The sequence below is a fragment of the Cydia splendana genome, chromosome 12, assembly GCF_910591565.1.
Source record: "Cydia splendana chromosome 12, ilCydSple1.2, whole genome shotgun sequence".
Lineage (NCBI taxonomy): Eukaryota > Metazoa > Arthropoda > Insecta > Lepidoptera > Tortricidae > Cydia > Cydia splendana.
This window is the reverse complement of record NC_085971.1, coordinates 10,045,748-10,068,767: the sequence shown is the minus strand read 5'-3', so window position 1 is coordinate 10,068,767 and position 23,020 is coordinate 10,045,748. Positions and strand designations below refer to the sequence as shown.

Here is a 23,020-nt window from a genome sequence, read left to right as displayed (position 1 = left end):
TAATAAACTCACAGGTGTTTTATTTTCTAAGATAAAAAATTGAATGAGTTTAGGACGGTTTTTATCGGTTTAGGAAGTCACTATTATCGATTTTTCACAGCACTACTTTCTATCATGTCGGTTATTATCGTTTCGAGAACTCACTATTATCGATTTTTCACAGCACTGCTTTCTATAAACCATAGATAAATATATAGATAATATATTTCTTTATCTGTGCTATAAACAATTTTCTTTATGTTGGTATGAATAGATGCTCATCAGTCATACATCAGTCAAGTCCTGTCAAAACCAACCGTTTGACAAAAACGTACTATGGAGTTCCTTCTCTTAGAACGTAGTGATTATATGCTCTTTGCATTAACGTTTCTACTCTGTGTTCACTCTTTCTATCTGTCATATTACAATGACAGTTCAGTCTCAGTCTGATAGGTAGCGACCAAAAATATCTACGTGTCGTGCAGTTTTTTTGGTACTATTGACCCAAAATTAACAGTTTTCTTTTTATTTGTGAATAAACAGTACTTAACCTGATATTATCATGGCTAGTAGTGATCATTCAGCAGATCTCCAGGCAGAAATGAAAACCCCACCAGCATCATCATGTGCTACTGTAACTCCACAACTAGAAACGGGAGTTACTCAAAGTGGGAACATCCAAGAACTCTGCAAACTCACAAAAGACTTAGCATTGCAGCAATCAACCGTTAAACCGATCCAGGATCAAAATGTACCTGATACTTCTTCCAAGCCATTGTTTACAAACGCAAGCCAAAATAACAATGAAGTGCTGAAAATGTTAAGTCAAGTTGCTGATAAGGTAACTGAAAATACTACGCCAAAAACTACGAAGAAAAAGAATGCAAGGAAAAAGAAAGAAAGGCTGAAAAAGCTGCAAATTGCACAACAAAATGTTACACCACAGCAATCCCAGTCGGCACCACCAAGTAATGCTTCGGTTCAAGAATTGTTTACTAGACAGATAGCTCCTATGTATCAAGCGAGCCCATCACACTACCTGGAGAATTTAAGTTATCATCCTCACTTTCAGTACATGTATCAACAACAACCTCATAATGCGGCAAGTGTTCCTAGCTCACCTCTGGCTCAGCTACCTATATTCAATGCTCATCACCCTGACATGAGACAGGTAGACCCCACTACTCCAAGATATCTGCAAAATGTCATGCAACACCCTTTGCTCAATAAATCATACTCGCTTGACAGCTACCAACAACAACAACAGCAGCAGCTGCAGAGGCAAAGTGTGGGAAATATTACTCCCAACTCCAATTCCAGACATACACCAAAGTCGGACAACAAACGCAGGAGTAGAACAAAAAGCAAAGAGAACAACCAGAATAGTGATAAAAGGTTTGGACTTTACATGCCTCTTAGTGATGTGGAAATGGGCCTAAAGAGCAAACAATTAATTGAAGGAGTTGTGAGGATTAATCCTAAACAGTTTACACATGCTTATGTATCAAGTAAGGATAGAGATGAGCAAGACATTCTTATAGAGGGGATCAAAGATAGAAACAGAGCTTTGGAAGGTGACATTGTGGTTGTAGAAATTATCACAGACAGCAGCAGTGATGAGGCTGATATAGAAAACAAAAATGATGCAGTTAATGACATGAATGAATCTGGAGATCTACCCTTAGATGATGTCAGCAGAAATGCTGACAAAGATGGTAATGATACTCAGACAAGTTTTGAGGATGTAAATGATGATGATGAGGACACCAAAAATAATACTGATTTGACTCCCAAACCAGACAAAAAACAGAAGAGAGGAAGAGTAGTGTATTTAAAAGAAAAAGTGCACAACCGCACATGTATTGGAGTATTGAAACTTATGCCAGATAAAAACAGACAAAAGGCCTTATTTGTGCCTCGCGATCACAGGATACCACGCCTCAATATTCCCTTTACTAGCTGGCCTGATAATTTTTATAAAGAGGCCAAAAGCTATGAAAATACTTTGTTCTTAGCAAAGATAATGGACTGGTTTGATTCAAGATTTGCTAATGGGAAAATTATAAAAAATATTGGCCAGTCTGGGGACATGGTTACAGAAACCACAGCTATTTTGGCACAAAATGACTTGGATATAACTCCATTTGGACAGAAATATAGCCACTTGTACCCGAGACTTGATTATGTTATACCAGAAGATGAAATAAAGTTGAGAGAGGACTGCCGAAAACTCTGCATTTTCAGCATAGATCCATCAAATTGCCGTGACATTGATGATGCTGTGTCTTGTAGAAAACTTGACAATGGGAATTATGAGATTGGTGTACACATATCTGATGTGTCCCATTTTTTGACAGAAGGCACAGAGCTGGATGACAAAGTAGGAGAAAAGGCCACAACCATTTATTTAGTAGAAAAAGCTTACCACATGCTACCAGATGAGCTGTGTATGCTTTGCTCCCTGTTTCCAGGGGTCGACAAGTTAGCGTTTTCCGTCTTTTGGGAAATAACTGACAATGCTGAAGTTCTTAGTCATAGATTTGCTAAAACTTTGATTCATTCCTGTAGTCAATTGGCCTATGAACATGCCCAAGCTATACTTGAAGGAAATGAGGATGAATCTGATTTTCCAGAGATATACAATGGCTTCCAATATAAAGATATTAGAGATACAATTAAAATATTAGGCAAAATTGGTGCTAAATTCAGGCGGGGGCGTTTCGAAAATGGTGCTCTACGTATTGATCAACCAAAGGTTGCTTTTCATTTACACCCATTTAATGGGCTGCCAAAATCATTTTGGATTTATGAATCTAAAGAGAGTCATCAGCTTATTGAAGAGTTTATGTTACTAGCTAACATGACTGTTGCTGAGAGAATATACAAGGATCATCCGCAGCTAGCATTTTTAAGGTGTCATCCTCCCCCAAGTGGATACATGATGAAACAGTTAGCTAAAGCATTGAAGCCGATGGGTATTGATTTGGAAATTGATTCAGCGGGGAGTCTGCAGCGCTCAATATTGCCATATGTAGGTCTAGAGAATGAAGATAAAGGCAGAGCTATGGTGCTGAGCATGCTTTGTGCCAAGCCTATGGCGAGAGCAAAGTACTTTTGCGCTGATGGGGTTGATGATGATGATTTTCACCACTACGCTCTGAATGTACCTCTCTATACCCATTTTACTAGCCCTATTCGGCGATATGCAGACATCATGGTGCACAGGTAACTAAATAACTTCTAAAATTTTTATAATATGATTCCTATCCTACAAAACTTTAATGCATTTGTGAATTTTTCGATGTGTCGGTTGGTTGTCCTTAAGGGTGATTTTTAATTGGCAGTACCTGACATCTTATTGACAACCTGCAATACGTTACCTTTTGACTACACAGTACACGGCAAAGATTTCTTTTATCATCAACTAAATAGCTTGTCTGACAATACATGCAACAGTACATGCATTTGTTCTATGGTTCATCATCATCATTTTGTCACCCACTGTTGATCATAGGTCTCTCTTTGGGTTTTGGGTACGCCAGTTATCTTGGTTATCAGGTTATCACTGAGCTAGTCTCATCTGGAAGTCATAATACTCATAATAAAGATTTTGAAATAACTAATTAGCTAAAAAGCAAATTACCTTAATGAGTGTAATGAGACTAATGAGTTTCAAGCAAAGAAGTAATCACATCTTGAGTTTATTAATTTAATTTTTGTACTTTGAACTTGACCTCAGTGTTCAATAATAATAATTTTTAATTTCAGACTATTAACAGCCAGTCTGAAAAACAGTGGTTCTCCAGAATGGGAAGTGGATAAAGTCCGTATGATAGCAGCACAGTGCAACAAACAGAAATACAATGCCAAGAAGGCCGGCGAGATGTCCACTGAGTTGTACACGCTCAAGTACATTGAGATGCACTCGCCGATGGTGACAGAAGGGGTCGTGGTGGAGGTTCGGGAGAAGTACATTGACATCATCATCGTCGCTATGGGGCTTAACAGGAGAGTTTACTTCAATCCTGTAAGTTAAACCTTTTTTTCATAAAATTCAGTAAACCTGTGTTAATATTTTATTTCTATAACCCTTCGAGTGGCATTGTCCTCCTTGAGGTCTCTACGGTAAGTGGCGGTGGCCGCGAGACGGACAGACATAACAAGCCGGTTGAGTGGCGCAGCCATTTTGGAAAAATATACGTCAAGTGGCGGGGCCTCAATGGGTGATCATCGCGAATTTGGCGCGTGTTAGAAATATGACCGTTTTCCAAAAAAAATGTATGAATGATATATATAAACTATATATCACTGAATTCGGCATAAAATGGGTTATTTGATTGTATACCAATGAATTCTATTTTATTTATGTGAATTATGTTAGACTTGTTCTAATCTCATATTACCAATTTTTTTCTAATTTTTTTATAATTACGAAATAAAACAATTGATTGTAGAAAAAGCAGTCTTTATGACAAAAAAATACATTTAACATGATTCACACAGTTTATTTCACTTTTTATCAGTGCGTATTCCGTTTGAATGTTCGCGGCTCGACGACGGTCGGCGCGTAATGGGCGAGGTGGGGCAGGAACATCACGTCATTTCTAACAAACTTTGTTTTACGCGGGAATTCGACCGTTAGGGAATACCATCCTTGTTTATTGACGAATGCATCTTGCAAGAGTGAGCAAGCAAGGCACAGTTTTAACGGTTTTATTTTAGGCGCGAAATGCAGCGTCCCACAGATGCCGCGAAACGGTCTCTGCCAATTACGGGCTTGTTATGACCGAACCTTCTCGCGGCCTCTGCCACGCAGAGGCATATTTAAAAAAATGGCCGCGCCATTTGTCCTACCGTTCAACCGGAGGTGCTGCCACCCGAAGGGATAACAAAAATAAATATCAAAATGACGGAAAGAAAAACGATTCGAAACGCCATGCCAGGCGCTTACATACGGAATTTTCACCCGATTTCCGTACGGAATGACATGTGTGATCGAGACGTTGCTATACACATTCACATGTCTCGCTTGCACATGTCATTTCGTACGGAAACTGGGTAAAAATTCCGTATGGCCATGGTTACATTTTATAGACGTTTATGAATAATTAACACTTTATTATGATCAGAATGTTGAGATGGTCACAGAACGGTCTTACGGCCGAAATTAAGCCAAAATTAAATTAGGCAGACAGACGTAAGGGAAACTGTAATTTTCACTTCTCATTCTCTTAAAGTTCGACTTTAAGTCGTGCGTATACGACATAAAGTTGCTTATTATATTCTAGGCAGTTTGTATGGCAGAATTTGGACTTTATTACTAAGGCAATAAGGGTCGTAATAGATGATTTTACTTTATGCTCAAGAACATAATAAGCAACTTTATGTCCTCTACGCACGACTTAAAGTCGAACTTTACGAGCATAAGAAGTGAATTTTTTTTGTAAGATGTACAGTCAGCGTCAAATATATTGTAGCAGCCAAAGTGGCCAAATTGTTCGTCACACCGTACTAAATAATGGTGTAACCATGGTCTAATAAAACATGGTCTTCTGTTCCCAGAGTGACACAGGTTTATGTCACAATAACATTGCCATTTTATTTCAACATAACATTTTACATGGGTACATTATATCTATGGTTAATAAGTTAAAATATTTCTTTATAATTTTCATTTATATTGTATTTTATCTTAAATTTTACAATAACACGTCATTTTTAATTATTCGTTAGCAATATCTTCCGATTCACGAAAGAAATTTTAGACGTTCGGGTAATTCTGTTTACACTACTGGCAAAACAGGATAGCGCTGTCACATTTGACAATCCGCCATTTTGTCCCTGACCGTCATCCTTGTCGAACGCGTGTTAATTATTATTTCCTTCTCGCTTAGTGTCAGCAGTCGCAGTGTTTTCCAAACTTTTCACGTCGTAAGCTTGGTAATTAATGTTTTGTTACGAAAATGGTTGGCTGTTCTATTCGGAACTGTAAGAGTAGGAGTGAAAAGGGCTACATAATCAGATTTTATTCGTTTCCGAAAAATGAATCCGTAGCCAATTTGTCTTGTATAGATAAATAAAGTTTAATTTAATACATTAGATCTGTTTTATTTTACTATGTTTCTACATAAATAACTTAAAATGAATGCCGTTAAAATAATTTTCACCGTTGTTTAAAATTCTCCCACATTTTAAAGTTTGAGAACCTGTAAACAGCATGATGACGTAGGCCTGTGTCAGTTAGGTCATTCGCGAATCTCGGAAGAGAGTACCAGGCGGAGTATATTATTATACCATGTTCATATAAGGGTGAATCCACATATAGTTCGTAGATTTCTAATAGAGCCCGACGGCTAATCCTATTGTCTATTGTTAAGTAAAACCGCTCGTGCCAAGTGCCACAACCACCTGCATAAAAAATCGTTCGTTCACTTTACCCAGGTAATTGAATTACAACTCCTATGGAAATTGCAATAAGATTCAAAATGAACTAATGGATAAATATTTTGTTACGATGTGTTCCGGTACTTCGGTTACTGAGTGCCGGCGAGTCGAATGCTACAGAACCAGTCTAAAATGTGTCATCGAGATGCGTAACAAAGGCGCGTTATCGGAGAGCGCACCTACACTGGTTTTTTGAGCGTTGGACTAGCCCGCGCTCAGGTGCCAAATAGAATAATTAAGACCCTTTTTTGCAGGTAAGTAGCACGTGCGGTTTTACTTAACAATAGACAATAGGATTAGCTGTCGGGCTCTATTAGAAATCTACGAACTATACCTCAGAATGTAATCGGAAAACATCACTCAAAATTACATCATATTAAAGTCCCGTTTCGGAAATTCCCGAATACGCCTAAAATAAAGCCTTCCCTTCAAACACGCTTCAGCCTTTACAAGGTAGTGGGAATATATTTTAAAACTTTATTTCAAAGTGATGGGGCTCAATTTTGCATAATTTCTGACACCTTTATGGTCTTTTTTTCACAGGACTTCCCAGGCGATTTCAAGTGCGTGAAAAACGACGCCGGCGCCAAACTATCTCGAATGGAAGTCCTATGGCACAACGGTAAAGACGCGCCGCCAGACGCACCTCAGATCAAACAAGTCATAGAAGTTTTCTCCATCGTCCAGATTGAAATGCACAAAGGCAACGAGATGGTCAAAGTTGAAACGAGGCTTGTGAAACCGGAAGTTAGTGTGGAAAATTGATTTACTAAATCCTATCCTGCAGCAAAGCTGACAAGTTGCGCGACTGCATTTTCTGTCTCTTTCGCACAGTTAAGAGGTGGGTAGTAATGCGCGTGACTTGAAAAGTGTATGTGACAGACGGACCTAGTTTAATGTTACATTTTGAATGACATCCAAAACTTCATTTAATAATATTATGTGACTTGTGAAGTACAACTTAATATAGGTATGTGATCATCTCTGTTGTAAACTTGTAACATTTTAACCCATAAACTTCTTAGTTGAAATTGTTGTTCAAATTGACTCTGATACATCAGTTTTGACTGTTTTAGAATAGTATAATTAGGTTTGAATTTTTTATTTTCTCTTAAGAGAGCATGAAATTGCATTGTGATCTAGATGCACAGCTAACTAAAAGTGGTATTCCACCCGTCCAATGTGTCTTGCGTCTCACATTTTGCTTAGTGAGAGAGTGTGACGCACAGACATTATTGGACCCATATATTGGACAGATGGAATACCACCCTAAGCTAAGATTTCAACTATTTTGTAACATTTATTGTATTATTTTATAATTAAGGGTTTTACTGTCATGAAATTAGGAATGTCTTGTAAGATACTATAATTGCCAGTGTGGCATGCCGGCATTTATATTTATTATGAATGAAATTGTTTTGATTTATTTTATCAGCTTGTATTTGTTGTGTATATGAATTAGTTTTATTTTATTTTATTTGAATTGATTTATTGATTCGACTGCAGTGCGCGCCATCTGTGTGTGACTATTGGAACTAAATACTGAAACATTGGTTATCTTATGTCTTTGCAATCATGGTATAATAATATACTCCGCCTGGTACTCCATTCCGAGATTCGCGTATGACCTAACTGACACGCGCCTACGTCATCATGCTGTTTACAGGTTCTCAAACTTTGAAATGTGGGAGAATTTTAACCAACGGTGAAAATTATTTTAACGGCATTAATTTTAAGTTATTCATGTAGAAACATAGTAAAATAAAACAAATCTAATGTATTAAATTAAACTTTATTTATCTATACAAGACAAACGTTTAAAAAACTAATTCACAGTTACACATTAATTACCAAGCTTACGACGTGAAAAGTTTGGAAAACACTGCGACTGCTGACACTGAGCGAGAAGGAAATAACAATTAACACGCGTTCGACAAGGATGACGGTCAGGGCATGAAGTTATCTAGATCCGAATTGTCAAATGTCCACAGAGCTATCCTGTGTTGCCAGTAGTATAAACAGAATTACCCGAAAGTCTGAAATTTCTTTCGTGAATCGGAAGATATTGCTAACGAGTAATTAAAAATGACGTGTTATTGTAAAATTAAAGCTAAAATACATATAAATGAACATTATAAAATTATAAAGAAATATTTTAACTTATTAACCATAGGTATAATGTACCCATGTAACATGTTATGTTGAAATAAAGTGGCAATGTTATTGTGACGTAATCGCGTGTCACTCTGGGAATGGAAGACCATGTTTTATTAGACCATGTTTGCAATAGGGAATATTAGGCAAAGCTCTGCGTAGGTGGCACCTTTGTGGCACATACAGTAAACAAACCACATTGACACATCACACGTCACGTCAAGAACATGGCCTACCGCGAAACAAGAAAATCGAAATTTCGTTATCTAATCTCTCTATCACTCTTGAATATTCGAGCGATAAAGAGGCAGATAACTAAATTTCGATTTTCGCGTTTACCGGTAGGCCCTTGTTAACAAACCGCCTTGATGCATCAATGTCATATTTTATTGTCTGTGAAAACTTGTCAAAAAACAGTTTAAGGCACAGTATGTATAAGTTAGTCTATGAATTTACTGAGTCCGTAGTGCTGCACTCTGACGGCAGAACATTGCAGTAATATCCCCTATTAAGTTTTGAAGCAGAAAGGATGCTAGTACGGAATTACCTTGCAGACGGATTTGGCCGCATTGACCTTAACAAGAAATTATCTATGGTGATATGTACTTCAAAGTAAGGACGCTAAGCACGAATAATTTTGTATACCGATCTGCCATTTCCTATCTCTATCGCACACGTATAATTATATTGCTGTCTCTTCGCAGAGCGGTATTGACCGCCGGCACCTGGGCGGCACAGCAATATTAATTACGCGCGTGCAATAGAGATAGGAAATGGCGAGTTAATGTACGAAATTTTACATGCTGAGCGTTCTTACTTTACCATGACTAACGAGTTGAACGAGTGAAGTGTTTGCCTTGCAAAAAACGTTATTTTGAATTGAATACCGACTGGTTATTATTGTCATATATTACCCATCAACATATATAATAGTAGAAGTTTGTGTCTAGTGAAATATCTCCCATAACTTGCAGTAGTTTCTGATTCTCTTCAATAGGTATTCATTGTTTTTAATTACAATCATCAAAACAAAATGCTATGATAACATTGTGTTTGGGAAATATTTTTTATTTAAAGAATATTCGCTGCTTCAAAATGAAGGCACGATCGTACAATCTCGTGTGTGCATGAGAGTTACTCAAGCCCCAAGGGCACAACTTAAATCGTAAATACCTACTATACTGATATGTATTAGTACATGGTGAAAAGAACAGTAGCAAGTATAGGCGCGGGATACTTGCGTTAGCAATATATACATTTCATTATAACATGCGTTCTGTTCTGTAGGCAAGGCCCTAGATCAAGTAGGTACTAAGCCGCTTTACTCTAGAATTCACTAACTTCCTGTTTGAGGGCCGACCGCGAACAACGAAGTGGGCCCTCTGACTTACCAGTGGCTCTTTGAATTTCGCATACCTATACTGGGTCAAGCAGATCTTGTCAGTAGAAAAAGGCGGCAAATTTGAAAAATGTAGGCGCGAAAGGATATCATCCCATAGAAAATTTGAATTACGCGCCTTTTTCTACTGACAAGATTTGCTTGACCATCTATAATATACAAAGTCATTGTAAAGTCATGTTTTTTCAACGGTTGCAGCGCCATCTGCGTTAAGCTTTGCGCGTTTACCCTCATTGCTCAATAGTAGTTTTTAATTAACGACGATGCATGTAACCTGCGCAAGTACCTAGACTGCGCAAACTATTTGCATGTTATTCAATTTTTCTAATTGATTATAATATGTTTTGGTCGGTAGTCTTGCCTTTTCTTAGACATTAACCATTTCTGGGTTAAGTTTAAATGCTCAAACCGTACTTTTGTAACTTCTTTCATTGATGTTGTAGACAAATCAATACATTTTTGAGAATTTTTGGTTATTTTCTTTTAAACCCTGTCTTGTATTGTACCTTTTATACAATAAAAACTTGCAAGGTTTTTTTTTACTTGGGTGCATACCTATAATATGCACATGCGAAATTGCGAATACCGTTGACGTTTGGAGAGCGCTTACGACTAAAAAGTGGTCTGATAAACAGATTGCGGGTAGTTAAAAAAATCATGACTGTTCCGATATGCATACGGTCCATACGGCCCAAATACGGCCTACTTCCGGAATGTGAGGTTGTACGCGAACGGAATTTAAAATAGTATTCCATAATCATATCCGTTGATATAATAATTCATACATAATAAATAAAATTATGTAGGAATTTACACATTTAAACCAATCAATAAATATTAGGTATAAATTACCAATCAATAAATAAGGTATAAATCAGTAAGACAAGTTTCATAGTTTTGAAACGCTCCTTTGTTGGTTTGCAGCTGGTGACATATGTCAAATTGTCAATTGTCAAATTCCTTTGCCAGAAAAAAATACCGCGCTTTTGTGTTTTGTGCATTGCATTGCATTTGTGATAAAAATTAATACAATTAGTATGGAAAACAAGCTAGTTGTTGACAATATATTTCACTCCGAAACATATAATAGTTTAACAGCATTAGTGAGTCAACTGCACACTCTGTTGTACAATAATTTACAAACATCAGATACAATTGCTGTGGATCTCCTAGATGCCGATTTTATAGAGGAAATCAGGACTGTAACCGGACAAACTGATGTAGAAGTACACTTTGGGACCACACTGAGGGAGCTAAAATGTGTTATAACTGATGAATCAGCTTTTAGAGACCATACAGTTTTCATACATTATGAAGGCCCAAAGAAATTGTGTGTCATTGATGCATCTATACCACATTCAGAATTGCAAGACAAAGAATATAAAAGTATTAAAGACGTTGTAAAAGCTTTTGGGGAGCACCTAAATGCGCTATCTGGTTATTTTTATGAACTGGAACGCATTGACAGATACTGCACTGTTATGGAACCTGCTAAGCCATCGTTTAGAGATGATTTTAGAAGAATAATGCTAGGTAAAATTATTCATTTGTTGTATACAGGAGTAGTTCCATTACATGCAATAACTATATTTCCTTGTATCTTAAATTTAAAAATATTAGCCTTTATTTACTTTATCCCTAATATTATTATAGATGCGAAAGTAACTGTCTGTCTCTGTCTGGTACTTCTTCACGCTTAGACCACTAAACCAATTTACAGTGAATTTACATGAAATTTAGTATGGAGAAGTTTGAAGCCCAGGGAAGGACATAGGATAGTTTTTATACATACTTTTAAAGTAAAGTATTTATATGTACTTTTAAAGTATAGTATTACTACATACTTTTAAAGTATAGTATTACTACATACTTTTAAAGTATAGTTTTAATACATACTTTTAAAGTATAGTTTTAATACATACTTTTAAAGTATAGTTTTTATACAACTCACTTCTCTAGTAAAATGTGGCCTTACATAGAGAAGGGTACTTATGCTTCATGTGCAACATGGTATAATAATATACTCCGCCTGGTACTCTCTTCCCGTCTTTTCGTGGTCACGTGACAGACACAAGCCTATGTCATCATGCGAGAGTGCTATATGATAATATGCTATAGCACTATATAAAGCGGCAATGTTATTGTGACGTAGAATTGTATCACTCTGGGAAGAGAAGATCATGTTTTATTAGACTATGATGTGCAATAACTGCAATAAGGACCAATCTAGCAGAATTTCTGTTGGAATTGCAGATAAAAATGGTCCCTATTGCACTTGAAGCCAGTCCCACTATTTGGTTTTTAGTTTTTCTTTGTCTTGGATTATTATTTGGGGGTCATCCATTAATTACGTCACACGAATTTCTAGGTTTTTTGACCCCTCCCCCCCCTTGTCACATTTGGTCACATTTGGCAAACCCCTCCCCCCTAGTGTGACGTCACATTTTTTCTACGAAATCGCCAAATCGAATTAAGTAAGTACCTAAGTATTATTAAATTTTATCAAAATATTTTTGACGATATAAATATTAGTAATTTTATAACCCAAAACTGCTTAGGAAAGAAAATTAAAAGAATAAAAACGATTATCGTTTTAAAAACTTGTTATTTCAATGTACAGCGAATAAAATAATTTAAAAAAAAATTTCGGTTACTGATGAACTTAAAGTGACGTCACAAAGTTTGTGTCTCCCCCCTCCCCCATGTCACAATATGTCACATTTTCTTGACCCCCTCCCTCCCCCTAAACGTGTGACGTAATTAATGGATGACCCCTTGTCAACTACACAAGTACAGTCGCCATCAGATTTATCGGAGTGGCCAAGGTGCTCAAAAATATCTGAACACCTCTATTGTCAACACATTAGACTGTACAGTTGGTTAAATTATTGTATTTAAAGGGATGCTCATATCTGCCAGATGACAGGACTTGGCTGCATGTTGAGGTAACCTCCAAGGGCTGCGCGGCAAACATTCACCTGCTGGGTCACTCGGAGCATTGGCATGACAAGTTACAAGCCGGTCTGCTTAACTGGGACCATGACAAGGATATTGTGGAAAATATTACAACTATGTTTGGTAGGAAACAAAACTTTAATAGTTTATATCACTTAGGTAATATTTCTGTCTCATTTACACTGGAACAGCATATGAACACTTCTCTTTCAAAGGAACTACGCACTGCTTTATACAGTCACGTCTAAAAACCTCGATACGGACAAAGTACCAAAAGTATGTATACACTACCTTAATATTTAATATAAGTATATGGGCAAAAGGTTGTGGATACATATTTTTGGCACTTTGTCTGCGTCAATATTTTTAGACGTGACTGTACATACTTAGGGTTCCTCCACATATTACGATGGGAGGGGGGTCATGCCAATTGTGACAGTACGTATTAACAACCTATCTTTTTCCTATGACAAAGTGTGACAAGGGGGGGTAAGGGGGAAGGTTGAAAAAAACTAAATTTTATGTGACGTAATTAATCGACCCATTATAGATACAGTCAGCAGCAGCAGAAGTTGCTAAGCGGACGAAGTGTTCAAAATTACATACCTTGACACGCTCTTATTCTCTTAATAATAAAGTCGCGTCAAGATCATTTTGAATACCTGGCCAGCTTAGCAACTTCTGCTGCTGACTGTACCTATACTTACCTTACCTTATACATATCTATACGACTTATCAAGTCTTTTTTATTTCAGATATAGCCAGTTTTCCTGTTAGGGATAAATCTCCAACCACAACTAAAGGTTCAGAGAATTCACCTGAAGAAGTTGTTTGCAACATTTGTCTGTGCTCAGAATTACCTGAGGTACCAGGTGTTCCTCAGCCTTTATGTCAGAATCCACAATGTGTAGTTTATTTCCACAGGAGTTGCCTATTCCAGGTAATTTTAAATGGAAATTATAACGCCAGGTGACAAGCAAAACTCACTAATTACTAAAAAATAATCAAACAAAAATCAACCTTATTTGAGTACTAATATGGTTCACTATGGCTATGACCTTGTGGTGGTAATTAGTGAGTTTTTTTTTTATTATTATTATTTTATTTGATACACTAGCAGCTCTTAGAGCTGATGCGTGTATATCGAAGCACTTGTATTTTATTTTGCACTTTTTAAAGTTCTAAAATGTGTATCCAGTCTATTTTTAAAAGTGTTGACCGACGGTGCACTAACAACAGTTTCTGGTAGAGAGTTCCACACATTTACCACACGATTCGGCAAGAAGTGTTTTCTAGGGTTACTAGCACACGGAGGTTTGACAAGTTTTTTAGAGTGTCCTCTCAACCTTACATTCTGACTCGATGTGTATAGGTCTTTAATATTTGGAACATTGTAGTGACCGCACAAGATTTTGTAAGTCTCAATAAGATCGCCTCGCTTCCTTCTGTCCTCCAATGTTGTAAGACCTAATTCTTGAAGCCGTTCTTCATATGGTATGTCTTTCAATGAAGCAACCATTTTAGTTGCTCTTCGCTGAACTTTTTCCAGTAATGTGATATCCTTTTTAAAGTAGGGGGACCATATCTGAAAAGCATACTCAAGTAAAGGGCGAAGATATGACTTGTATATTCTAATAAATAGTTCCTTAGTAATAACATGGAATGCTTTCCGGATCATATACAGCATAGAATTTGCTCTCTTGGTGATTTTGGTGATATGTGTGTCCCATTTCAAGTTATGTGAAACAGTGATGCCCAGGTCTCTTTGACTAGCTACAGCTTGTAGGGGAACAGAGTCAATGTGGTAATTTAGTTTAGGGTTTGTTTTCCCTATGTGTAGAACTGTGCACTTGTCAGCATTTAGTGATATGAGCCAGTCTTTAGTCCACTGAATTATGCGATCTAAATCACTTTGGATAATATTATGAGTTACTAATGGATTACCCATAACTTTGGTATCATCAGCAAATATTGACAGTTCCGAATGTACTACACTCTTCAGATCTGTTATACATATGCCAAACAGGATTGGTCCAAGGACTGATCCCTGAGGAACACCACTATAGACGTTGTGTGCATTCGATAGAGTTTTCCCTACTCTTACTTTAAATATCCTGTGGGTTAGAAAGTCCGATATCCATTCAAGGAGCTGACCACGAATTCCAAAGTGCTCCAATTTAGCAATAAGCCTTCGAATAGGTACACGATCAAATGCCTTTTCGTAGTCTAGGTATATGACGTCCGTAGGCTGACGATTGTCCCAGTCACGTGTCCACTTCTCAAGACACACAAGAAGATTCGTCACTGTGGATCTTTTCGGTATGAAGCCATGCTGCTCATTGATAATTACATTCTCCCTACTTATGAAATTTCGCAATTCAGTGACTATAATTTTTTCCATAGTTTTGCAGACTATACTTTGTGCTTGTCATCTGACGATAAATAGCTTAAAGTTGGGGTTCTCAAACTTACTGTAGTGCGACTTCCTCGGAAATGACGATACCAGCACGTATGTACCTATGTAGCTCTATAATCTAGAGTAAATCTAGACATAAAGTAAGCTTACTGGTCCCTGAAGCCTGTAAGACGACAGACATCGCGACAGCCCCCGGACCTAAAACTGTTCTATAGTTCAGTTGTCTATCAAGTATTTTTTTCCTAAATCTTTGTAATATCCTTTTCCAGTGGTTGGTTGCCTGTTCTGGTGGACGTCCGCCGGTGTTTGGAGTAGCTACTGGCAGCTGTCCCACATGCTTACATCCAACAACTTGTAATGAAAATGATACTTAAATAAATAACTATAAATACGATTAAATTATTCTTTAGTACAAGTCAGAGCCATAAAGTACCTACCTGTAAAATAAATACAATTCCATTGTTTTTCTACACATTGTTACTTGTTTCCTTTAAGGCTCCGTCACACAGGCGCGTTTTGAGGGCGTCGCGTGAGCCGGGCGCGCCGCTTTTACATATAAAACGCTCACGCCCCGCCCGTAAAATGCGCCTGTGTGACGGAACCTTTACCTACCCTCATAGCTAGCAGGCACACCACACAGTCACCTAATGGTTTTGGGGCAACAGTATCACATGCGCGTTGTCAACTGCTCAAGCAAAAATCTTGAATAATAGATAACAAAGGAATAAAGTACTTTATCATAAGAATAATTTATGTTAGTATTAGTACCTAGTAACAACAACACTAGACCTTACCACTTTGTAATTAAGGTTTAGGAAATGGTGAAGGCACAATGCATTATCACGCCGGTTCATTATGTTATCTAAATAAAGTACCTACTCGTTATTCTCAAATTAGAAGTTTTTATGTTGATCCTGATAGAAAAGTTTGTATTTCAACTAATTCATTGTTAATGATAATCACCAAGCCATAAGTGAAATAGTTTTTTTTTTGCAATTTACTACTTCATTATGTGCAGGGGAAATCATGTAAGTTCGTAGTTTAAATCATAAAATATATTTTTCACCTCAGCAGCTCGAACAAGGGTACTTTGCTTCTTAAAAACAGTGAGCAAAATGCGATTTTGCTCACTGAGTCATTTTGTCTCACTCAGTGAGCAAAATGCGATTTTGCTCACTGAGTGAGACAAAATGACATTCAAGTGACCTTTATAGTCAAATGTCATTTCAACATGCGGGGTCTAATACAAGTTCGATATACTTGGGTTCTATTATCTCTGTCCCTCTAGGTATGTTCTCACTGCTTAGGGTGAAAAATTTTGTGTACTACACGAGATCAAAGTTATTTACATCTCGTGCGCTTTTGAATCCCTTACTACGCTCAAGATTCTAAATTAGATTCACTCGCTACGCTCGTGAATCTATTATAGAATCTTTCGCTTGCACGGGACTCAAAATAAGCACTCGAAGAAATATCAAACTTTGATCTCTTGTTGTACAAATAACTATTAAAAATTACTTACCTAATATTATTTTAAATTATTAATCCCTTAGTCGATATTTGAGAAATGAATGGTGATTGGTGGCCCGGTAAGGCGCTAGCTCGAGCTGTTCGAGTCTCGCTTGGGGGAGGTGAATCCTTTATTTTTAAGAGCCCATCAACGTGCACACTAGCGCCACTGCTAAATAATCGTGATTATTTAAAAACGTCAGGTATTAAAAAAGGGGTTCATCAGTAGGTACTGTTTAAATTTAGGTCAGGGAATCAATAAAACTCAATAAATTACTTTTTAATTATATTAAAAATTACGTAGACATAATATTTTGTGGTTACATAGAATAATTCAGTATAAACAATGTTTAGAAATGCACCAGCTGTTAAGTTTTGTGATCGCTGATAAAACATTTTACTTAAATCAAATATAGCAATTTGCGGTGGCATTATTGCTTTAACCACAGAGCCTACTTCATCTCATTAAACAAAAAACATAAGCAGGTATTTTAGTATACAAAAGGTGTTTTTTCAAACAAGTTAGGTTTTACATGACAATGCAGTTACAATTATACTTATGATCAGATGGGGCAAGTACACCTACTTGGAAATACAGGCAAAGTTGAGGTTTAGAAGCACTTCTGCTGCGCTTTATTAGGTGTATAAAGTGTGCCCCTAGAGAACTAAAACAGCTTCAAACCATTTGTTGCACCATTGTGCTGGCTGAGACTCCACTTTGATGCGCTGATGCTCTGTAATTTTAGTGTTCTGTGGTGGAAGTGCATCTATGCCTCATTATTTAATTGTTTATTATACTTGTAAATCTTGTGTACGCGCGTATCCCAACTGATTTAACTTAGAATTATATCTACATAATTCCACAAAAATTACAGAATGACTTGCATTTTGAACTTCATGTGAGTGTAATTGCGATTGTCATGTAAAAGCTTTAGAATCTATCATCTTACAGTAAGTTCATGACAAGGGCACAGTGTCAATAGTGCGGTGAGTCAAGCTAGTGCTGGAGCCTGGTGCTTCTCCGCTTTGAGGTCCCGTCTCACGGCAAATGTTCTGCAACAAAAATATTCGTTAGTTATTTAATGCTTATATTCAATGATAACAACCCTTGGCATTAAAAACTGTAGAATAATGCAGATAATGAAAGTTACACCAACACGAATTCCATTTCAGAGACTAGATTTTATAATACAAGATAGGAATAATAATAAAATACTTTTTCGCACTACTACACTACTTAGTCTCCATCCATACATATAATTTGATATTTGATAACCCTTTCAATTTAATATTTTATTGTTACCTTATAATATTGTGTTACATGTCATTATATAAGACAGTTATGCAAATTAATTACCTTGACATGTATTTGATTCTTGAGCATTGCAGCACGGAGGATTAACATAGAAGTTCTTCTTTGATATTCTTTCCCCATGGTGAGACTTCTCTCAAAAGTTGTGCTCCTCTGATCAACATCCTTTGCATACAAAATTTTGTTGTGGGAATCTATGCGAGCTTGAATCTGGCCATCCAGGATAAGCTGCATCAGTTCATCTTCGAGGGCAGTCACTGTGCGGTTAAAGGCTGCAGCCATCAAGTGCATGTCAGCGGACAAGTATGGACTGAAGTACTGGATCAGAGCTCGGTTGCGTATTTGCATGTACAAAGAATTCAAATGTGGTGCTAAATACATATCTAACAACAGATTATCCCTTATCTCATCAAGTAACCTTAAGCATGAAGCATACTTGGATTCATAAAATTTAAATATTATGTCACGTAACTGCGGTTCTAGTTCTAAAAATAATTTAAAAGAACTGCTAACTATGACTTGCTTCTGAAGCTCGGAGCGGTCAAATGTAGCCAGTGCACAGAGTCCTCCGTAGATGGCAACATTGTTGCTACTAAGTAGTTCTGGATAATCACAATGGTCAATGCTGGCTGCCAAAAAGTGTTTAGCGGCAGATTTGTACTTTTTCGTAGCCAGTTCTGCAAGTCCAGCGGCACATTTTAAACGAGTCAGAATGGTTTGGTTTGTATCTTTACCAGGTATTTCACTGAAGTCAGGTGTGCTCTCAGCCTTTGACACATAATTAAGAACATGAGCCCAATTCTGCAAATATACAGACACCTTAACTACATTGAGACACATCATGATAATGTGTTTTCCACTTGTGCAGTAGTCTCTGGCTCGGGAATAGCACTTTAGTGCACTTGTCAAGTCACCACAATCCAAGTAATGGTCCCCTAGGTCATCATGCCCTCTCCGGATGCTTTCTTTAATAGAATTTGTTTTATAGTTTTTAAGATCAGTGTCTAATTTCTCCAGTTTTATCGCCGCCTTTTTAGTCTTTGATTCAACCCATATGGTATCTAAAACTGGGATGTCCTGAGAGCCCATTTGCACTGCTATATCTGGCAGACCTGCACTAGCTATGGCGTCTGCTAGTTTCTTGTGTAAAGACTGATAAAGACTTACATTATATGTTGTCATGACATAGGATATAGCCATTTTGAGAGCTTCTAATCTCAGTGAGGGACAATGATCTGCTACAAACATTAATCTGTACAACTTGGCAAAACCTGTGTAAGCTGAAGCGTAAGTTTCGAGGTCCAAGGTGGGATTTTCAACAACATAGCACTCTGATTCATTGTTTTCATTGTCTTCTAGCGGAACATCTACCTGCATAGGCTCTGCGGCGTTCTGTAATTACGTTTAAATTTAATACTAATGATGAACGGCATTTAGCAAATAAAAGGAGTAAATTAGGTAAAATAAGAAATCTGCTCACCATTTCGAACATCTTATAATAAGAGTTATTTACGATAATACGCGAATTCCACTGTCAACGCAGGAAACCAACCTAAAACACAAAGTATTGCTTTGAATCTTTGCCGTCACAGTTCAACGATGGATGCTAATTAAAACTATATAACCGCACTCACTATTGTAAAACAGTTATTAAAACTGTTTATTTAACAGCAACAATTAAATACGAAAATACCTTTATCATTACGTTTCTTATTTGCAGCGGCATTTTTCTTTTAATTGAACAGTGAAAAGAATCTGTAACGACGCGCATACACGTTCTGTATGATAGATCAGGCAAGACAAATTTTCGATTGTAATTGATTTACACCAAATTAATCAAAATATTTGGTATGTTTATCTTCAAATCATTTATTTAATCTAATAATATTAAATGTATTAATAAATTTTACATCATATTCGACGTGCGTGTACGTACAGCTTAAAAATTAAAAAAAATTGCAAAAATAGCTAGACCACAGATAAGAAAAATATACAGAGAACATCATCTGCGAACAATACGGAATTTCGTCATTTGCCTCTATTGCTTGAATATGGAAGAGCGATAGAGAGGCAGCATCACCAGCAGCAGGCAGCAGAGATTATCGTTTATCGTCCCATAAAAAAAAATTGGCTCGTTTTTCTACTGACAAACTTGCTTGACCTAGCCGTTTGATATGACCTAGGTTCGAAATTCAAATTTTCTATGGGTAGATAACCATACGCGCCTTCATTTTGTTAAATTTGCCGCTTTTTTTCTACTGACGGAAATGGCTTGACAGACTCTATCAAAGAATCTATTAAATCAATAGAGATACAATAATATAGAGATGAAACGGGGGAGGGGCCAAATGACTGAACGAGATGCACTTATGGAACTTTCAGTAGGAGTAGCAAAGAAAGCGGTATTATTGCTTGTCCTTGTCACAGTCTCATTTTTTGTTTGTTCCCCACCATAAATTTAGTATGGTTTATGGTGGGCAACAAATAACCCGACCGAATTACGTAGATTGTTTTTTGTATATTGTCAGGAATGTTAAAACGTGGTTTTAATATTGTCGTATTGCGTATGTTTAACTGTCCCTCACGGAGGCACGCGATTAAATCGCATGCGATTATTGGCGACGTACCTATGCAGAGGTTTTTATTTTATTTTTAGCATCTTGACAACTGTAGGTAACTTCCGTTTCCGAGCTTCTATGATTAAATCGCATGCGATTATTGGTAAGTTGGTCAAGCAGATCTTGTCAGTAGAAAAAGGCGGTAAATATGAAAAATGTAGGCGCGAAGGGATATCGTCTCATAGAAAATTTGAATTTCGCGCCTTTTTCTACTGACAAGATTTGCTTGACCATCTTATACCTATGCAGAGGTTTTTATTTTATTTTTAGCATCTTGACAACTGTAGGTAACTTCCGTTTCCGAGCTTTTCCTGAAATTCTGTCTTGTCTATTGTTTATCTTATGTTTCAAACACATTTCAAATAGGTATTTTGTTGTTTTTGAGGTTTCCGTAATGTTGAAGTATCTTTAGTATTTTGATGCGCGTTTAGGATTTCAAGAAAAGGTAAAATGCCATAGTTCTGAGCAGAGGACCTACCGCGAAAACCGAAATTCGCAAATTGCGGGTATGAAGGCGTAATTGGAGAAAGATGCCCGCAAGTTGCGAACTTCGAGCAATTAGGATTAGGTATGCCATTACTCATTTAGTTAGGTACACTAAGACTTTACCTTTTCAGGTGAACATACATTTACACTATACATATGATTATATTTACATATGTATTTATCTACATACTAATTACTTTACTACATATTTTTGTAGCTTTATGGCGTATTTGCTAAATATTTTCACATTAAGGTACCTATACAAATAATATGAGTGGCATCCATCAGAGAAGGGCCTTTTTATCAGAATTTCTATTGGACTTTCAGATCTTCAGATGGAAACATCCTTATTGCACTTGAAGCATAAGGACCCTTCTGTAATGGAAAGCCACGTACGTATTTGTAGGTAACTAACTAATAGGCGTGTGTAAAATGTACACTGCTTATAAGAAAACGCCGGGGTAGACAGTAGCAGCATTACCTATTTACCAAAATTAACTGTACTTAACATAAATAGGTAGCTCATCGTACATCGAGAATACTTTCGTCTAATTCAGCTGTCGGCAACCTTTTAGCAGCCAAGGGCCACATAGTAGTTAACGAAGTTGACGCGGGCCGCACTTTGTTAATATTTATGACTTTTTCAGACATTGTCGTTTGTCAATATTTTAGTATAGGTATTAAGCCCCCTTCTCCATCCAGTCTGGACTGGATGGAGAAGGCAAAATACCGGGACGATTGGAGACAGTTGGAGGAGGCCTAAAGGGGCCATGTCTTAATTAAAACTGTTTGTTTTTAACTTCATTTTTATGTAACACAATGTAAAGTCATGGAAATAAAGGCTATATTATAATATTATTGTATGTCTTTCCCATCACGGAACAATGGTGTTCCGGACCTTTGGGAGGCGTGCGCGGAGCCGAAGCCAACACGTAGAGGCCCTTTTGACACTTTAATGAAATGTAAGGGGTACACCGAGCGGAGGCTGCCCTTGCCCGTGTCATGGGACGCACGCAGAGGCAGCACCCGCCAGGGTGTAAGGACTATTGAGAGTTGATGGAATCTAAAATGAACTAGGTTATTGGGTGAAAGCGATGGACTAAGAACTGAGCTATGGGGTAAAAAACCGGACGCCTGCCTAATAAAACGGTATGCAATTTTATTTCCGGCAGACGGTGACTCGCCCTCACAAGATGGGCCCCCACAAAAAGCGACATCTAGGATGGCTCAAGGGCAACACCGGTGTGAGCGGCCCAGGGGTGTCGAGAGGTGTGCGCCGCTTTCTACCCAGTGGCTGTTAACAGCCACTGTGCCAACTCGCGTCTTATGCATATTTCACTTCCACCCCTGGATCCGATTTCGCTGTTTGCGAAAATCGGTTGCACACTCGCGTTCGCGGCTTCGCGCCGCGATTCGCGCAAGAGTGTGGAGGGAGCTTTACATACAAAATATATAGCCAGGGAGGCTCGCGGGCCGCCTGTTGCCGACCGCTGGTCTAATCGAATCTGGTAGGTAACTATTTCAATCGGACTAAAGCAACGTGTATAGAACGTGTAAGGTGTCCTATGTTAGAAAACTTAAAAATCTGGTCGACATTTCCAAACAATAGCTCTAGCGATTAGACCGCCTGTTGTTTGATCCAAATGTCTTTACGCATGTGTCTGTACATCACTGTACATGTATTGTAAAATGTGTAAGGTTTGCATTAAAGAGTATGGTATTGTACTTACAATAATAGCTGCGCTTAT

General features: G+C 37.5%; 4 protein-coding genes across 5 annotated transcripts in view; 2 read left to right on the top strand and 2 right to left on the bottom strand.

Annotated features, from left to right (window-relative positions):
* Positions 1-23,020, bottom strand: part of LOC134795561 (programmed cell death protein 5) — a 487,306-nt gene that overhangs the window by 157,629 nt on the left and 306,657 nt on the right. The gene's annotated exons all lie outside the window — the stretch shown is intronic.
* LOC134795446 (DIS3-like exonuclease 2) lies at positions 420-10,444 on the top strand. Its single transcript, XM_063767286.1, has 4 exons — positions 420-3,204; positions 3,748-4,006; positions 6,967-8,001; positions 9,091-10,444. Exons 1-3 carry the CDS (start codon positions 542-544, stop codon positions 7,186-7,188), a joined length of 3,144 nt encoding a protein of 1,047 aa, XP_063623356.1. The 5' UTR covers positions 420-541; the 3' UTR covers positions 7,189-8,001; positions 9,091-10,444.
* Positions 10,946-15,734, top strand: LOC134795445 (E3 ubiquitin-protein ligase Fancl). The gene is made up of 4 exons (XM_063767285.1): positions 10,946-11,509; positions 12,896-13,054; positions 13,687-13,871; positions 15,617-15,734. The coding sequence occupies exons 1-4, from the start codon at positions 11,014-11,016 to the stop codon at positions 15,719-15,721; spliced, it is 945 nt and encodes a 314-aa protein (XP_063623355.1). The 5' UTR covers positions 10,946-11,013; the 3' UTR covers positions 15,722-15,734.
* On the bottom strand, positions 17,130-19,944 carry LOC134795444 (COP9 signalosome complex subunit 1). Of its 2 annotated transcripts, none has more exons than XM_063767283.1 (4): positions 19,862-19,944; positions 19,649-19,720; positions 18,214-19,560; positions 17,130-17,909 (listed from the first exon to the last, which is right to left on the bottom strand). In XM_063767283.1, exons 2-4 carry the CDS (start codon positions 19,658-19,660, stop codon positions 17,814-17,816), a joined length of 1,455 nt encoding a protein of 484 aa, XP_063623353.1. In that variant the 5' UTR covers positions 19,661-19,720; positions 19,862-19,944; the 3' UTR covers positions 17,130-17,813. The 2 variants fall into 2 exon arrangements, with proteins under 2 accessions (XP_063623353.1, XP_063623354.1); XM_063767284.1 differs by having other exon boundaries at positions 19,803-19,880.